Source organism: Pseudopipra pipra, chromosome 26 (genome assembly GCF_036250125.1).
Source record: "Pseudopipra pipra isolate bDixPip1 chromosome 26, bDixPip1.hap1, whole genome shotgun sequence".
NCBI lineage: Eukaryota > Metazoa > Chordata > Aves > Passeriformes > Pipridae > Pseudopipra > Pseudopipra pipra.
The window spans coordinates 3123462-3140555 of record NC_087574.1 but is presented as its reverse complement, the minus strand read 5'-3'; the positions used below and the strand labels follow the sequence as shown (position 1 = coordinate 3140555).

The 17094-nt window shown below is 51.4% G+C and overlaps 1 protein-coding gene across 1 annotated transcript in view; it reads right to left on the bottom strand.

Moving 5' to 3' along the window:
- LOC135402934 (acid-sensing ion channel 2) overlaps window positions 1-16692 on the bottom strand; it is a 375830-nt gene extending 359138 nt beyond the window's left edge. The window contains exon 1 of the mRNA XM_064636492.1: window positions 15989-16692. Within this exon, the coding sequence (XP_064492562.1) occupies window positions 15989-16552 (564 nt within the window). The 5' untranslated portion in view covers window positions 16553-16692. The remainder of the gene's footprint in view (window positions 1-15988) is intronic.
- Window positions 16693-17094: the final 402 nt, after the last annotated feature.

Genomic DNA, 17094 nt, shown 5'->3' with positions numbered 1-17094 from the left:
TCTCTCAAGTATCCACACAGCCCATGAATTCCTGGTTTTTTGATGAGTCCTGGATCTTTAGAAGAATCACATTTAGCTTTGTCTATGTTTTTTCTGTCTCTCAATACCCTCCTGTAGATCTGGGGCTCCTGGGATGTTTCTCAAAGGTCCCTTGTTACCATCTATCCTGGTTCTCTTCCATTCCCCACCTGGATGGTGGGAAAAGCAAACAAGCCAACAGACCTTGCTGTGGGAGCAGAAGACACTGAGGTGCTTCAGAGTGTCAGTGACACTATATTTGGATTTTAAGAGAATTTCATCAGGGCCCTGAGTATCCCTGGGAATTCCTACTGCCTTGGCAAGGAGGATTCAATCCATTTGGCTGCTGGGCCTTCCCTGCAAGACTCCCATTCACAGAGTCCCCTCCGTCTCACACCGCAGGCACAGAACACATTCCTGATTTGGTTCTGAGCTTGATGCCTCTCCTCAGCTGGTGTTGGAGGCTGCTGGGATGTGGGCTGGCTCTGCACACCACGCACACTCCCTGCAAAATGCTCTGCTGAACAAACATTCATTAAGAACCGGCGAATGTGAATTATAAGTGACTGTGTGAAGGTGCTGCTGAATTGACAACATATGCACAGAGCCAAAGTAAATGGGCTGGAACTCAGCAGTGAGGGATGGGAAGCTCTCACATCCCAGGCTCACACGCAGCTCAGGGTGATGCTGAGCTGCTGGTTGGGGCAGATCCTGCACACTTGGTGTATTTTCACCAGCACGACCCTGTTGCTGCTGAGCAGAGGTGATTCTGGTGCCCAGGGGAGCTCTGGCAGAGCCACCTCCACCTGCTCAGCTTTACTGCCTTCATCCCACACAGCCAGCATGGATTTGCTCCTCAGTCTCACTGGTTAAGCAGAGCATCCCTTGTGTGCAGCAGGAGCACCCTGATCCACAGTGTTCCTCTCCATTGGGATCATCCCTCTGCAAAGGTGAAGCTGCAAAGCCCTGCAGGGTTCCAGCAGCACCAGCTCCAACTGCAGCACAAAGGGAGGGCAGCAGGGGCGTTGCTGCCCTCCTACCAGTGGAACTTTTGAACTCCCAATTTAGGATTCAAAAGGGGACAGAGGGGACTCAGAGCAAACTCCCAGTGCTGCCACTAAAATCAAGCACGAAGCCATCCCAGCCTCATTAGCCAACACCCTCTAAGTCAACTGAAGGGACTCAAAATTAGCCCCCATCTCCACTTTGGCTTGTCCTGAGAGCATCACTGATGCCAGCCCTCAGACTCACCCACCCCAAGGATCCCAGAACACCTTCCAGGGGAGTTCTTTGCAGTCCAAGCCCTCTCCACAACCCCTTGGATGTGGCTCCAGGTTCGCTGGGAATGTTTCCATTCCACACAGCCCTAATTAACAGCGGCAACAATCCCTTCCCATCCGCGGGAGGGAAACCCCGGCGGGCAGAGGGAACATCCCTCCAGCTGCTCCCACGGCCTCGTCTCTCCGGGAAACCCCAGGGCAAACTTCCAAATCCTGCAGCACATTCCAGCCTGGCGGGGGAGCCGGGCTTTGCAGAGGAGCCACGTTTGCTCTCCCTCATTTAGGGGATAATAGCCCAGGGGCTCTGTTTCGTGAGACAATGATCAGAGCTCCCAGATCAACTCCTTTCTGCAGAGGGGGTTTATTCATGTGTTTTCCAATACGGTCTTCATTTCTCTCCCTGTTGTGTTGAGAGCTCTGGAAAGCTTTGGGTCAGAATCACTCCAGCCAGTGCTGTCCCCCTTTTTTCTCCTGTGCTGCTCAGAGACCCCGTAAATCAGAAAGAACATTATATTCTTTTTAAGCATTATACACATTATATAGCCATTGTATGCATTATATAATGTATATTATATATACATTATATAGCCATTGTATGCATTATATAATGTATATTATATACACATTATACAGCCATTGTATGCATTATATAATGTATATTATATATACATTATATAGCCATTGTATGCATTATATAATGTATATTATATACACATTATACAGCCATTGTATGCATTATATAATGTATATTATATGTACATTATATGGCCATTTTTGCACGATGTCAAATCCAACACCGTCCCAGGGGCTCACAGATGTGACACCAGCACAGGCAAACAAAAACCCCACACACACCCAGGGCCTTGATTTCCATCAGACTGGCCATCAGCAAGGTCCTCGGGGTGTTCTTACCACCCCTTGAAGGTGAAAATTGAATAACACCCAGATGTGTCCTCAACTTGACACCAATATGTGAGTTTGAGGGATTCAGAGCAGTTCAGGTCTCACCCTCCTGTTTTGGGCAGCTGCTCACACCAAGTTACAGGAACACCCTCAAGAGAAGCTGCTGAGCTTCCACCTGGGATCTTCCCCCAGCCCTGGGCAGGGTTAAACACCCCCAGGACTTGCACCCTGCTGGACAAACTATCACTGTGTCCAAGCAGAGCTGGCCAGGGGCTGAGTTAATGGAACTTCCAGGTCTGATGAGCTGGGTGTTAAAATCTCCCCGTGGCCAAGAAACACAGAACTCACACTCTGTGCCTCCAGGAGCTCAGGGGAAAGAGCTTTCCAGGACATGGCTGTGGTTTTCCAGCTTTTCCAGGCACCCCACCATCTTTGCTGAGCCCAGATCCAGGTGTGCACCCAATGCATTCCTTCAGAACAGGAAAATGTTGGTGTGTATGGAACTGGAGAGGTCCTGGAGTGCAGCTCCTGGCACCACATCACCTAATCCCACTGCCAGGGATGATCCTGCCTTAAACCCTGCTGGGCTCTTTATCCCCATTATTCCCACCGAGCAGTCACTTCAGGATTTCAGTCCTTCAAGGAATAATAATAAAAAAAACCCTTTCTAACTTCCAGCCTCGAGTTATCTGTGACCAGTTTACACCCTTTGCTCCCAAGGCAGCACCTGGTTCAGCTGGAATGGCTCCATTTCCCCCTCAGGGTTTATTTTCCACAGAGCAATCCCAGCCCTTCACACACTTAAACCAGCTCAGTTCTCATCATCTCCCCTCCTAGAACAGGTGTATGAGAAATAAAAATATGAGTTTATAGGCGTATCACGAAGTTGTGAGATATCCAAGTCTCAGAGTGGACTTGGGTGTCAGGGTCTTATTTGGTCAGTTAAGGGAAATATAAAAATTCCTAAAAATTAAAATCTTTTGGGCCATGTGAGAGTTTGGTACACAGGGGTTTCTCTTCTCTCTTTGGGCTAAGAACAAAGGAAGATCATCACTTTTGACAGGGGATGGCCAGTGGCCAATTAAAAAGAAGGGAAAGCCCCTTTTCAGAGAAAAGAAACCTTTTTAGGTAAAAGTGAATATATTAAGCTTATCTGAAAAAGGTGGGATTTTTGTAAAACTATAAAATGCATGAAATTTAAACCCAAGGGGTCTTTTCTCCCCGAAAACTCGGTGTGAGAGCGGACCCAGCATGATGAATAAACTCTTTCTTTTGTTTCATGAGCTTTTGCCATCCTTCTAAATTTGAGAGAGAAGTTTTTCTCACAGGCACCTCTTTTCCTTAACCCCCCTCATCCTCTCACTCTGCTCCAGGTTGGTGGAATGAAAACACCACCTTCTCCAGTGGCATCAGCACCTCCTGAGCTCTGGAAGGAACAGCTTTGGAAAGAGCCTGGGCAAGGTTAAAGCAGCCACTTAATTAAAAAAAAAAAAAACCAAACCACTAGTCAGGACCTCTGTGATATTATTGTGGTGATTTCCATAACTGCACACAAATTCCCAGGTATGGACTGCTTGGAACACTGGGTGTGTCCCCTGGGATGTGCCAAACAGGCAGGCAGGGCTGGAGCACTCACAGGTCTTTCTCAGTGATGTTTGAGGTCCGTGCTCTTCAAAATATTAATTTTAATGTTGCACCACCACAGAATCTCAGAATGGTTTGAGTTGGAAGGGGTTTTAAAGCTCATCCAGTCCCACCCCCTGCCATAGAAGGGACACTTCCCCTGGCCCAGGTTGCTCCAACCTGGCCTTGGACACTTGCAGGGATCCAGGGGCAGCCACAACCTCCCTGAGCAAACCCTTCCAGTGCCTGCACAACTCCCAGAGATGGGACAATCAATCCTTCCCTTTACTGCAGAGCCCGTGGGAGGTTTATCCAGCTGCAGGGATGGACGAGGAGAAAAGCCACACGGAGCTTTAGGGACAGGGGATGGTTCCATGAAGGTCTGGAAATCCCAGCTGGCAAGGGCAGCTCCCAGTTCTCAGCTCCAAAATTCCACCCTGGAGGGGAGTCCACAGCCAAGGGAACGTGTCTGGAGCTGAGCCTGAGCTGCCCCACGTGGCTCAGGGAGGGGAATTTGGGTTCTGGAGAGAAAACCTTTTCCACTGCACCCTGAAGTCTTAAATATTATTGTTCCCTGTTGAGTGGGGGTTAAGGGAGGAAAACAGTGACACTTTTCTCTTGGCTCTTTTGCAGCTCTTGTAAAGGCATATAAAAATAATAATGAGCCACTCAAGCACTTTAAGCAGTCAGGCAGTGATGAATGAGACCCACTAAAACCCTTCTGTCTTTGCCAAGGGCACTCTGGATTATACTTGAACCTGTTTTAACCTCAGCACTTAACCTTCTTTTCCACAAAGTTGCCATTGCACGACAACAACCAGGATGGAGCTCAAAATAACCAGTTGAAGGAATGGTTCCCTGAGAGGAAAGGACTGTTTGCTTTACAGTTGGGGCTGGGGGTTTAAAGTGTAATTTATGGGCTTGGTAAACCTCAGATTTTAAAGAAATGGGAATATAATTCTGTGTTACCAGTAAAGGAAGGAGGAAAGGGAAGAAATTCAGCATGAAAGAGTTTTTTTATGACAGCTCGGCATGAAAAATGTCGGGAAAGAATAGAGACAAGCACTATGTGCAGGAATTATAGGACTTTTGCACAGAATCCCGAAATCAGTGAGGTTGGAAAAGACCTCCAGGACCCTCAAGTCCAACCTGTGACTGATCCCCCCCTTGTCCCCCAGCCCAGAGCACTCAGTGCCACATCCAGCCCTTCCTTGGACACCTCCAGGGGTCGGGACTTCAAACCTCCCTGGGCAGCCCCTGTCAATGTTTAACAACCCTTTCCATGAGGAAATTCCTCCTGCTGTCCAACCTGACCCTCCCCTGGAGCAGTTTGAGATGATTCCCTCTCCTCCTGTCCCTTGTTCCCTGGGAGCAGAGCCCGACCCCCCCGGCTCCCCCCTCCTGTCAGGGGGTTGCAGAGCCAGAAGGTCCCCCCTGAGCCTCCTTTTCTCCAGGCTGAGCCCCCCCAGCTCCCTCAGCTGCTCCTCTGGGGACTTCAAATGGAGACCCACACAGATGTCCTCCCTCCCTTGATCTCAAATCCTTTCTTGGAGACAGAATCCCACGGGCAGCAGGAACTCCTGGGAACTCCAGCAGAAGTTGGTGCTGCTCCTGCTGTGCTCTGGGTTGCTTTTGCTGCCTGGAGCAGAAGGACACTGATTTCCACTTCCTCCTGGGGCTCAGCCACAGCCCTGCACGTTGCTGCCACCAAACCAGAGAATCCTGAGTGGGAAAGAACCCCTGAGGTGCCACTGCAGTGGAAATGCTGCCCAGCTCACAGCCACCCACGTGCTGCCCACACCCAGGGCAAGCCCCGAGGTCCAAAGGCACAACTGGCAGCTCCTGGTGCCTGCAGGAAAAGAGCTGGACATGCCAGTGTTCCCTTGGGAATATCCTCTGCCATCCTTTGCCCACCCACACTCACCAGCCCAGGCACTGCTCCCAACTCCTCCCCTCTCCCAGTTTGCACTGGGCAGGCAGAAAAACCCAGCCCGGAGTTCCTGGGCACAGTCTCCCAACTCAGGAGCAACACACCAAACCTGCCCAGATGGATCAGGGAATCGTGGGATTGTTCAGGCTGGAAAAGACCTTCAAAGTGATCAAGTCCCACCCAGCCCCACCCCCACGGTCATCACTAACCCAAGTGCCACAGCCACTTGTTTTTTGGGCACTGCCAGGGGTGGGGATCCACCCCTGCCCTGGGCAGCCTGTGCCAGTGCTTTATGGTACTTTCCATAGAGAAATTTTCCTTAATATCCAATCTAAGCCTCTTCTGGAACTACTTGAGGCTGTTTCTCTCACCTCAGGAAGGTGGGATTCCCCACAAGCAGCGAGAATCCCAAGCCTAAAACTGGGATTTGGGGCATCCCTGCTGTGCTGGGTGACACCAAAGCATCACCTGCACCTTGGAACCACCACCCTCCTCAACAACCAGCTGCCAACACCTTGTCTGACAACCCCCCCAGGGCTGAGGGGACCCCAAAGAGCTGGAATATCCCCAGCCTGGATGTGCCTGCACAGGAGAGGAGAAACGATTCCAGGTGGGATCAGGAGGTGGAGCTGCTGGGGCCCAGCTTGGAGGAGGGATGATGGGGCATCTGAAAGGTTTCTTAGCACAAAAGCCACATCCTGACTCCTGGTTTTGTCGTTTTTGTGTCTTTTTTGAAAGACAAGAGCAATGACAAGAACATACTTGACTCAGACATTTATTTCTCCTCCTGATAGGGAAAAAAAAAACCAGCATGGAAGGACCAGAATACACAAAGGGCTCACAATGACTGTGTGAACAACTCACAGTTCATCCCCCAGGTTTAGATATTACTGTAAACACCTCCCTGATTTACAACAAAATAAATGCCCAGCACATTTCCCTGGTGACCAAACTGGCCTTGCTTGATCTCCACAACTGGTTTGTCTCTAAACTGGGAATGTACAGTATTTATATATAAACATAATGATTTGTATTTTTAGCCTCTTTCTGGAAGAAAAAAAAATGCTTAAATGTGATATGCAGAGATCCAAGTCTTCTCTACTAACACTTGTTTATGCAGGAGTCAGAGAAATATTTGATCTTGTGCAATAATAAATGGCTGGATTTTTTTGAATGTGTTGAGCCTGATCCTTTTTACACTGAACACAATGGCTGGAAAATTGTTCTTCTCTATAATAAGATTGGAAATGCTCCATTATATTACTACAGTTAATAGTTTTGTACTACTGATGTTGAAGAGATTCTCAGAATAAAGGGTTAAATGTTGCATTAACATTAACTGTGGTGGCTGTGCTTTAACCCCCTGCATTGCACAGGTTTGAAACACGGGAGGAAAATGTGCTGCAATTAATTGTTCCAACCAACAGCACAGCAAGTGGAGGAGTAATTTGGGCTTAGAAACACCCTTCCATGTTTAACAGCATTCCAAAGGGGAAGGGAGGGGGACAGTTCACTCAGGGATGAGGCTGTTTAGCCTGCAGGCACTTGCAGAAGCTGCCTGGGGTTTGGGAATAGCCCTGGGTGCTCAGGTACACTCTGATTTGAAAATACAGCTTTCAAAATGGCTTTTTGAGTGAAGGCATTTGTAGAAAAATCTGTTTGGTTTGAATTCCTCCTGCACAGGAATGATGGATGTCCCTGTGCCTGCACAAAATCCCAACCCATCCTCTGCAACCAGTTAAAGCAAATCCCCTCCCTTATTTAAAGTTCAGTCGATTTTAATAATAAATATTTAACCATCAACATAAAGCAGGCAAACAGCTCTTTGCCCTGAGGAGATGACAATTTATTGCCAATAGGAATGGCAGCAGGAATTGACAATTTATTGCCAACAGGAAGGCAGGGAGAGCCCTGTATTGACAGGAGGCTCAGAGAAACCATCCCCAGGAAGCTCAGAGGATGCTCTGCCAGGAGCATCTTCCTTAGAGAAACCACCACAGGAAGCTCAGAGGATGCTCTGCCAGGAGCATCTTGCTCAGAGAAACCATCCCCAGGAAGCTCAGAGGATGCTCTGGCAGGAGCATCTTGCTCTGGGAGCTGCCCTTGGAAAGCAGGGAATGAAATCCTCTTACTCAGGGAAAGCCAGATGTGGATGTATAACTCAGGGTTCACCCTCACCAACCTCAGATTATACCAAATTTTGCCTCAAACCCCCTGGAAAACAAAGCCTGGGGTGCACCTGCCCCCCAAGTGCCAACGTGGACACTGCACATGCTGCAAAGTTCCCCAGCTCTGGGTCACTTTTTCCATTACTTAATTCAAAACAAGCAAAAAAAATCAGACCACCTGTTATTCCTGAGACATCCCAGGGCTGCAGTGTTTTATTCTGCACTCAGGTTTTTCATTTGGATTCATTTCATGGCAAACAGAAACGCTTCAAGACAAAAAGCTTTCATTTTTCACGTGGGAAATCCCCTCCCAGGAGACCCCTGCTCGTTTTTCTGGTGTTGTGCACAAGCACCAGAGAAAAATCCTTTCCCTCTTGATCTGCTTTTCCCTGGAGAGATGCAGACGTGCAGAGACATCTGAGGGGCTCTTTGTTCTTCCCAGGGATAATGAGGAGGGTTTTGCAGGGATGGGTGGAACTGTGGGGGCTGACAGCACCATCTCACCCCCATTAACGTCTTCAGGAGGGGAAACTCCCCTGGGGTTCAGTGGAAATAGGGTTGGTTTGTCAGCCTGGGATTTGGTTTGTCCCACAGCTCCTCCTCAACAGCCATTTCCACCGTGGAATCTTCTCTCTCCCCACATCCCTGGAATTACACACACCCTGCAAAGGACTCCTGGTAATCCATTTGCAATCCCTGGACAGACAGGAATCCATTGGTTGTCCCTGGGGATGTCACCTGTGTTCCAGGAGATGCTCCAGCATAATTTAGCATGAATTAATGACCATTTAGAGCAGCTGGAGGAGGGGTGGTGGCTGCAGGATCCGTGGCCAGGGTGGAGTAGGGAAAATGCAGCTCAATCCACAGGGATCCAGCTCAACCCCTGACCCAGCAACTCCTTCCCTTCAGGGATATCCCAACCCTGCCTCCTCGTGCTGGGCATGGAAACTGGTCCACTTTTTACATAAAACTTGGTTTAGATGGGAATGTTGTTCGAGAAGCTTCCACAGCTGCAGTTTTCACAAAGCCTTTGGGGAAAACACTTGGGTTCTTTTCAGTTAAAAAAAAAAAAAGAAAAGAAAAAAAAAAAAGTAAAAAATCCACAAACATTAAATGCTTCAAAGAAATAATGATCAGAAGACTCTGTGGCTGCTGTAACCAGTCATCACCTCCAAGCAAAAGAGGAGAGAACATGTCATGTTCTGGGAGTTTCCTAACCCTAATCCTAACCCTAAACCTCACCCTAAACCTAACCCTAATCCCACCAGTATATCCAGAGAAAAATACCAGTCTGATGGACAGAAACTGCAGTTTCTGGTCTGTATTTTCACAGAGGAACCAAGAAACCTGGTGGCAAATGTCAGCTCTCACCCCAGGTCCCTCTCAAACAAATCCCCCCTTTCCAGATGGCTGGGAGTGCTCCCACCTCCCAAAATGGGACACCACCACCCCTTTGAGGTCACACTGACGCCTCCCTGACGTCCTCCTTCCTCTTTCCCGGGTTTCTGCATCCCTGGAGAGCTGCTGGGAGTTCCCAGCACTGCTCCCTGTGTGACAGCAGGGAGGGATCCCACGTGCTCCTCCACAGCCTGGCAGGAGGAGAGGGAAGAAAGAGAGGATTTCATGGATCTCTCTGTTCCAGCAGCCATTTCAGTGCCAGGGAGCAGTGGAAGTTTAGATGACTAAGGGTGAAGCTTTCATTAATTCCTCCCACTGGTCATTAACTCTCCTCTGCAATTAATTCACTGTCCTGCCCGTGGCACTGCAGTGATGCTGGATTTTGGACAAGGGGCTGGAGGGACAGGACAAGGGGGAATGGCTTTAAACTGAAACCCAGCAGGTTTATATTGGACATTGGGAAGGAATTGTTGGCTGGGAGGGTGGGGAGGCCCTGGCACAGGTTGCCCAGAGAAGCTGTGGCTGCCCCTGGATCCCTGCAAGTGTCCAAGGCCAGGTTGGATGGGGCTTGGAGCAACCTGGGCTGGTGGAAGGTGTCCCTGCCCATGGCAGGGGGTGGCACTGGATGGGCTTTGAGGTCCCTTCCAACCCAAACCATGCTGGGATTCCAGGAAAAGACAGGGACACCAAAAAGATTTAAGACCCAGCAGGTCTTAAATTTTAAACAGCACCTGCTTTTTGTTGTAGAATCATAAAATAATTCAGCTTGGAAGGGACCTCAAGAGGCCACCCAGGCCCTCACCCAGGAGTTCTCACCAAAGTCAGACCTGTTTTCTTCTTTAATTCAGTGAGAACTTCTCCTGTTTCATGTTCAGGGTTTCACCCCTTTCTGTCTGTGAGGACCATGGACGTGGTGGGCAGAACCTTTCAGGGAGTGTTTAAACCCACAGGGGGCTTTGCAGCACTCACATCTTGCTTTTCCACAGGGCACCACTGCCCTTGGTCAGAGAAGCCCCAAGATTCCCCAGGAGGGAACATCTGGGAGGTTCCTCATTATTTGCCAAGAAGTCTCCAAGGGGCCCGAGGGGTGAGGAAGAAGGTCAGGACAAGGTGTGTTGTCCCACTTTCCCTCTCCAGATGGAAACCATGCTGGGTTTTTATATGTTCCTTGTCTTTCCTGGCCTTAACTTAGTTTGGGGCATGTTTAAATCAAGCCTTTTTCCTGTCTAGGAAGAGCACAAGCCCATTTGAGAGCTTCCCATGGTTTTACCCTCCACCCACTGCAGGCAGCAAGGAGTCCTGACCCAGGAGCTGCTGTCAGGGAGAGCCTGTGACAGGAGCTGTGCTGGTCCCAGGGAGCCAGGGGCTGAGGAGACACCAGGACGTGGCTGCTGGAAGACATTTCTCCTCTTTGCTCTCAGTTGTTTACAGCTTTGCCTCTCCCCTGCAGCTCCCAGGGCCTGTCTGAGAGACTCAGAGGTGTTCCCAATGCAAGGAAAGGCTCATGGAATTCCCAGGACTGTTCTGATAAAGCCTTGCAGCCCTCAGACATCCCCTCTATCCCTAAAACCCTTTTGCTCAGCTTTTCTTCCTCAGCTCTTGCATTTTGCTCCAGCTGCTGCTCTGAGTGCAAATCCCTGGGCAGGGGTGGCTTGGAGGGGCCAGGGGAGCTCCCACTTGGCCTCCTGATGAATGACTGGGATGAGTGGGAATCCCTTGGAAGTCAGGAGTGGTTCTTGCTCTCCTCCAAACACAGTGCAGGGAAGGCTGAGCCCTCAGCTGATCTGACACACAGAAATCCTTTGTCCTTCCCCATCCCTGGGCCTCCTCTCCCTCTGCTCTCCACCCGTCTCTGGCACCCTGGCAGTGCCCATTTCTGCCATGGCTCAGCTGTTTGCCTGGCCAAGAAGCAGTTCAAACCCAGAACCAAGCACAGAGCTTTTAAAAGAGAATTAAGGAGGATTTTATCCCTGGGCTGGCCAGGTCTTGAGTCTCAGCTCCTCAAATGTGCAGCACCAACGTCCCAAGTCAATGAGCTGCAGCCTCACTTCTGAAATTTCTGTCCCTGTTTCACCCTTTCAGTATTAAAGGATTTAAAATCAGGTTTGCCATGAAAAGACCTCACTGAAGTTCCACAGCTTTCTCTCTGGTAGATTTTTAAGTCCATTAACAATTCAAACCCAGGAAGATCTTTTTTGTGAATGTTCAGCCCAACTGGCATCCCCTCAGGAAACCTCCTGAATTTAAAGCATTATCCTCCTCCCAGTTTGGGATAAATAAAGGGAATACAAAGGGGGAAGCACCACCACAGTCACAAATCCTCAGGGGACAGAGAAACTTAGTCCAGAAAAACATGGAGTAGGATGAGGGTCTGCATTTCCTGAGGGCAGGGTTTGCTTGTCAGCCAGATGTGTGACCCAGGAACAACCCACCTCAGTTCAGACACCACCTGAGGCACCACCAATAACCCTGCACTCCTCCTGTGCCCACACACTGAACCCCAACAGCACCTCCAGACTCCAGATATCACAACCCAGGCTGGGAAGGCCACACAAGGACCTGGTCTCTCAGGAGAAAAACCACCTGTTTGTGTAAAAGTCATCCCAGAATTGCAGATCTCACTGCAGGTCCTGCAGCAAACTTTGGGAAAAGTCACAGTGCTCCAGAAAAATTGTTCAACGGGAAAGTAAAGTTTTCCCAAGTCTAGCAGCCACCATCATGATTGTTTATTTATTTTTTTACTGGGGGAAGTGGAAGTTGTGTGATAAGAGTTGAGAATGGACTAATTAAAAGGTATTCACTAATCACTGACCTCGTGGATGCACTGGGAAGAATGGGGGAAAATATATGTATGGGAAAAGGCAGATAAATTGACAGAAACCTGTGTCTTAAAATAGCAATATTCACATGAGATCCTGTCCATTATGTGGTCCCTGTCTGTCAGGAGAATGTGTATTGAAAATAAATGAGTTCTATCCTTCAATTGTCATGGCCAGGGAAATAAATGTACATGGCAGAGCAGGCCTGGGGGAAGGCACTGTGTTACCTGGGATGAATTGGAGGTGTGAGGAAGCCCAGTCCACACACTGCATTTAGCAAATGACCTCATGGGAACATGTTCAGCCACCAGAACACCCAGAACACACCCCCAGTGCCCCAGCCTGGCAGGGATGGGCTGCTGGGCATTGTTTCTCAAGATTTCCCACTCCCCTGCTGCTCATATTCCCAGTATCCACTCCCACCCTTCAGGATGGGTTTGAAAGGATTTTCACAGGTTTTCTCCCACGCCTTTGCTGTGCCACACACCAAATTGTCCCCCAGGGCTCCCCTGCCATTGCCCGGGGACCCAAAGGACCACGAGCCACCCTAAGGATCCCAGGGAAGAGGCACTCCCAGAAAATCCCAGCAGTGACCAGCCACAGCTTTCCAGGCTCAGAGACCTTCAAGTCACAAGGAGCAGCACGAGCAGAGCTCCTCCAGAAAATCCCATCTGCCAGGTCCTCTCCAACCAGGACCTCCCGGGAGGAGCAGGGCAGGAAAAAAGGGGGGGATTTCCTTGGCTGCTGCTGTTTTCCTCCCAACACTTCCCTCCTCCAAACACTCCAGGGGAATGGGGTTGCTAAAGCATGTCCTGCCTGTTTTCTCTTCTCCATTGCCCTGCCCACAGCAGGGCTCTGCATTATGTGACCTGCTGCTCTGTGGCAGTGCCAGCTCGGGGGCAGCACGGCCTCAATGTCCCTTTGGGGGAGCTTGGGGGACTCACTCCCCTGGGCAGAGCTGAACGTGAGGAAATGTCTCACAGGCACCATCCTGGGGAGGAACCAGGGAGTGGAGGGAAAGCCCAGCTCAAATCCTGGTGATAAAAGCAGCGACAGAGAATTTCAACAGGGAAGGGGAGGAGGAAGGAGGGGAAAGTCGTGTTTTCAAAGTGCCGGTTCCAGCTCCTGCTTCCCCACGAGGCAACAGCCCCGTGGGCTTTCTCCAGGGCCAGCCTGCACCCCACACACCCCTCCCTGCACCAAAAGCACGGCCCTGACTCCTCCAGCAGCACCTGATTGCAGAGTTCCTGCCTTGGTGCAGCCTCCTGCTGCAAAGCTCCTGCCTCTTCTGCTCCCAGGGGCCTGAATTTGGGGAGTACAGACAAAAAACAACCCTTAGTTCTTCACCCTGCTGACATATCCCAGAAGTGCTCTGGGATTTACACCCTGTTTCCCTTCAGGAAACAAGGCAGGTGATGCTTCTCCTGTGGGTGCTGCAGCAGGATGGATGGGCTGTCACAGAGCCCCAGTGCAGCTGCAACAGGTTGGTGGTGATTAAATGCAAAATTCATCCAGGACATGAGGTTCTGATTCAGCCTGGAGGCAGCTCAAAGACCTTTCCAGCTTCTCCCTGTGGAAAAACTTACTCATCCTTCAAGCAGACACTTTTTGCTGCCTCTTATCTCCGAGAGGTAAAATCTGGAAGGCAAAGCAGGATCATTGTGTCCCTGTTGAGTGATGCTTTCCTGGATTTCCATAACCTGAGGGATTGCCTGGAGTCAGGGAGGCTGAACCCCTGCCCCTGTTAGAGGCACAACAAGCAGTGTTGTCTTCTGGATCATCCAGGACCTGCTTTGCAGAATGGCCTGAAGTATTTCCCTGAATCCCTCCAGCACTTTGACAATGATAAGCACTGTCAGTCCACATTCTAGCTGGCCCTGATCTGTTTTAACACATCATTTATTTGGCAGACAGGGAATGTTTGTCTTTCTGGAAACTACTGTGTCCCCCCGTGGAAAAAAGGCAATAAATCATTGTTTCAGGAGCAGCTGCCTCAAAAAACTAACTGGCCAGAGTTGACACCCCACTGTGTCCCGGGGGGGTTGCCAAGAGCTCCTGCCTTCTCTGAGAAAAGGACCTGCTTTTTAAAGGCCTGCAGATGTTTTGGAGGTGTTGTTTGCTCCCTGGCTTCGAGGCTTTTGCTTTTGGCTGGTGTTTATTGCCTTATTGGGAAGCCCAGGGGCAAAACAGCTCCTGCTCCCCACACCCTCACTACAGGTAAGGGAGGTCTGTCCATCCTATCGGGATCTGTCCTCACTCTCCAACTCTTCTGTCCCCTGGACTTTGGCACCTGTGTCTCCTTTTCCATCCCATTTTCCAGACTTGGTCACACATGGCTTGTCTTTAGCAAGCCCCTCTCCTTGGGGCTTTGTTGACTCCTTCCCTTGACCCACAGGACCCCCACGACCCCCACCCTCTGCTCAGACCTGCCCAGGGAGCAGGAACAAGGGAGTGCTTGGCCTGGGTATACAGGGCAAGGCATCAGGGTTATGCACAGGCAAAAACTGAGGCATAAATAGATCTGTTCCTGCTCAGAGGTTTAAAGGCAGCCCAGCCCAGGTGCTGGCAGAGACTCTGGAGCAGGACTCAGTTGGACTCATTCGCTGCGAGATCCAGAAGCAGCAGAGACAGAAAATATTCCCTTCTCCTAAAACCACACAAAGATCCTGCTGACAAACCCAACAAAGATCCTGCTGACAAACCAGACCAGCACAAAACCTGCCCTGGCCCCTGCAGGACTCAGGGCAGTGACAGAATGAGCAACATCACCCCCGGAGAAACAACCACTGAGAGCTGGAGCATTCCTGACTCCAGGAGCACACACACACCCCTCCTCCCGACAGCTGAGTCAGTGCCAAGGGACTGGCCAGCGTGGCCTGAGGGCACAGTGTGACTTACCCAGTCCCCAGCACCCCCACATCTCAGCCAGGATGGGCTCAGACCCCCAGCCTGGGGGAGCAGCCCCCTCTGCAGCCCCCTCGCCTGCCCCAGCAGCACAGGGGGGCACCACTTCTTCCAGACAACCTCCTTATTCTTTTTATTTTACCCTGGCACTCTCTGCCAGCCCAGGCACCCAGGGCAGCCTGCACTGCCAGCAGGAGCTGGAACTGAGCAGTGTCTGCTTCCCTCAGGATGCTCAAGTACCCGGCTCGCTCCACCTCCCCCAGCCTCGGAGCAGACTGGGATCAAAGCTCAGCCTCATTTCTTTCCCTCTGCTTCTCTTCTTCCCCCCCTTCTCTCCAGCACAGCACCAGGCATGGCACAGCACCAGGGAGGTACCCAGCTGCTGCCCACACTCCTCAGCAAACCAAGACTGATGAGCCACGAACAGCAGGAACAACAGAAAAATCTCCCCTTCCATAACTCCAGCACATCTCCAAACACCTGGGGCAGTACAGCTGGACACCACTCAGAACAGCCCCGAGCCCCTGCCCTTCTTGCTGGCCCCTTTCCAGCCCTCTCTGCTTCCTCCAGCTCCTGACATCCACTGCCCAAAGCAAGAGACCCCCAAGCCCCCCGTGGTGCTCAGCAGGACCCATCTCATGCCCTGCCCTGACACCAAAGAGCCACCTGGGTGCCACGGGCCTCATGCAGGATGGAGGCTGGACCTGCTGCAGCCCCTTGCAGGTCCGGCCCCACAAAACCCCCCTGTTAAGACTCCAACAAACAAACTTCAGCTCAACAGGCTGCTCCTGCTCCTCCTCTGCCACGCCAGAGCCCGGCAGCCGCTCGCCCACCGCGCCGTGCCCACGTGGCTTAGCCAGCGACCTCCAGCACCACCCTGGCCCTGCAACGCCACCATCCACACGCCCAGAGAAGAGGAAAAGCAGAGTGTCTGCTCCCACTCACAGTTTTGAAGTCCTCGTGGTTGCACTCCTGCCCTTTGAACTTGCAGTACAGCATCATATCCTTCAGGTCGTGGCCCACCCGCGCCAGGAACTCCTGCATGCTGAACACCTTGGGCTTGTAGTGCTTGAAGTTGGCCTTCTCCTGGAGGATGGCCAGCACGGCGGGGTCGGCCAGGTGGGGGTTGGGGATCTGCAGGTTGACGTCGAGCAGGGCCAGCAGCTCCCCGGCGTGGTACAGGTCGTTGGTGGTGAGGCGGGAGAAGCGGAACTCGTTGAGGTTGCAGATGGTGACGGCGGGGAACACCAGGCTGTTGGCCACCACCTCGTCCACTTTGGTCACGTGCTGGTAGGAGAAGTAGAAAGCCACCCTGTCCGAGCTCTCCACCAGGAGCAGCCCCAGCGAGCCCACAAAGGCCAAGGTCCAGAGCAGGCGCCGGACGGTCACCGGGCCGTAGACGAAGACGTGGCGGAGCCCGTGGAGCGTGGTGGTGTTGGCAAAGATCTGGATGCTGGAGGGCTGCAGGCTGCCCATGCTGTCCTCGCTGGTGCTGTCCTTCAGATCCATGGCTAAGTTCAATCCTGGCACTGCTTTTTGGGTCAGTCTGCAGCTAGAACTGGGAGCTGGATCTCTCCTCTCTCCCGAGTAATCAAAGCCTTTAAGGGGCGGGTGAGAGGAGGGGAGTGAGAGCAGCTGCCGCCAGTTTCTCCCACGATCGCGGCGGCGGCTTCGTCGGGGTAAATATTTATATAAAATCCATTCAAACTCTCGCTCTTGATTTCCTCGGTGCGATAAGGAGGGCTGGTTTTATTTAGGGAGACACCAAGGTGATGTGGAAGAGATGTGGGTGGGCAGCGAGAGCGGAGCCAATGGCAATAAAGTCCTCCCCCTGCACACACACACACGCACACACACGGCCGAGGGGAGAGGAGATGAAGCGAGCGAGCGAGTTTAAAACAAGGCGAGGCAGCTCTCGGGCTGTTAACTAGTGCGGAAAGCCGAGGATGCTGCTTCCCGGAGCTGATGGCTTCAGACCCACCGGGTGATGCTCCCCGAGCTCCGGCAATGGGAGCTGCAGCATTCAGGCGTCTCTCCTCCTCCTCCTCCTC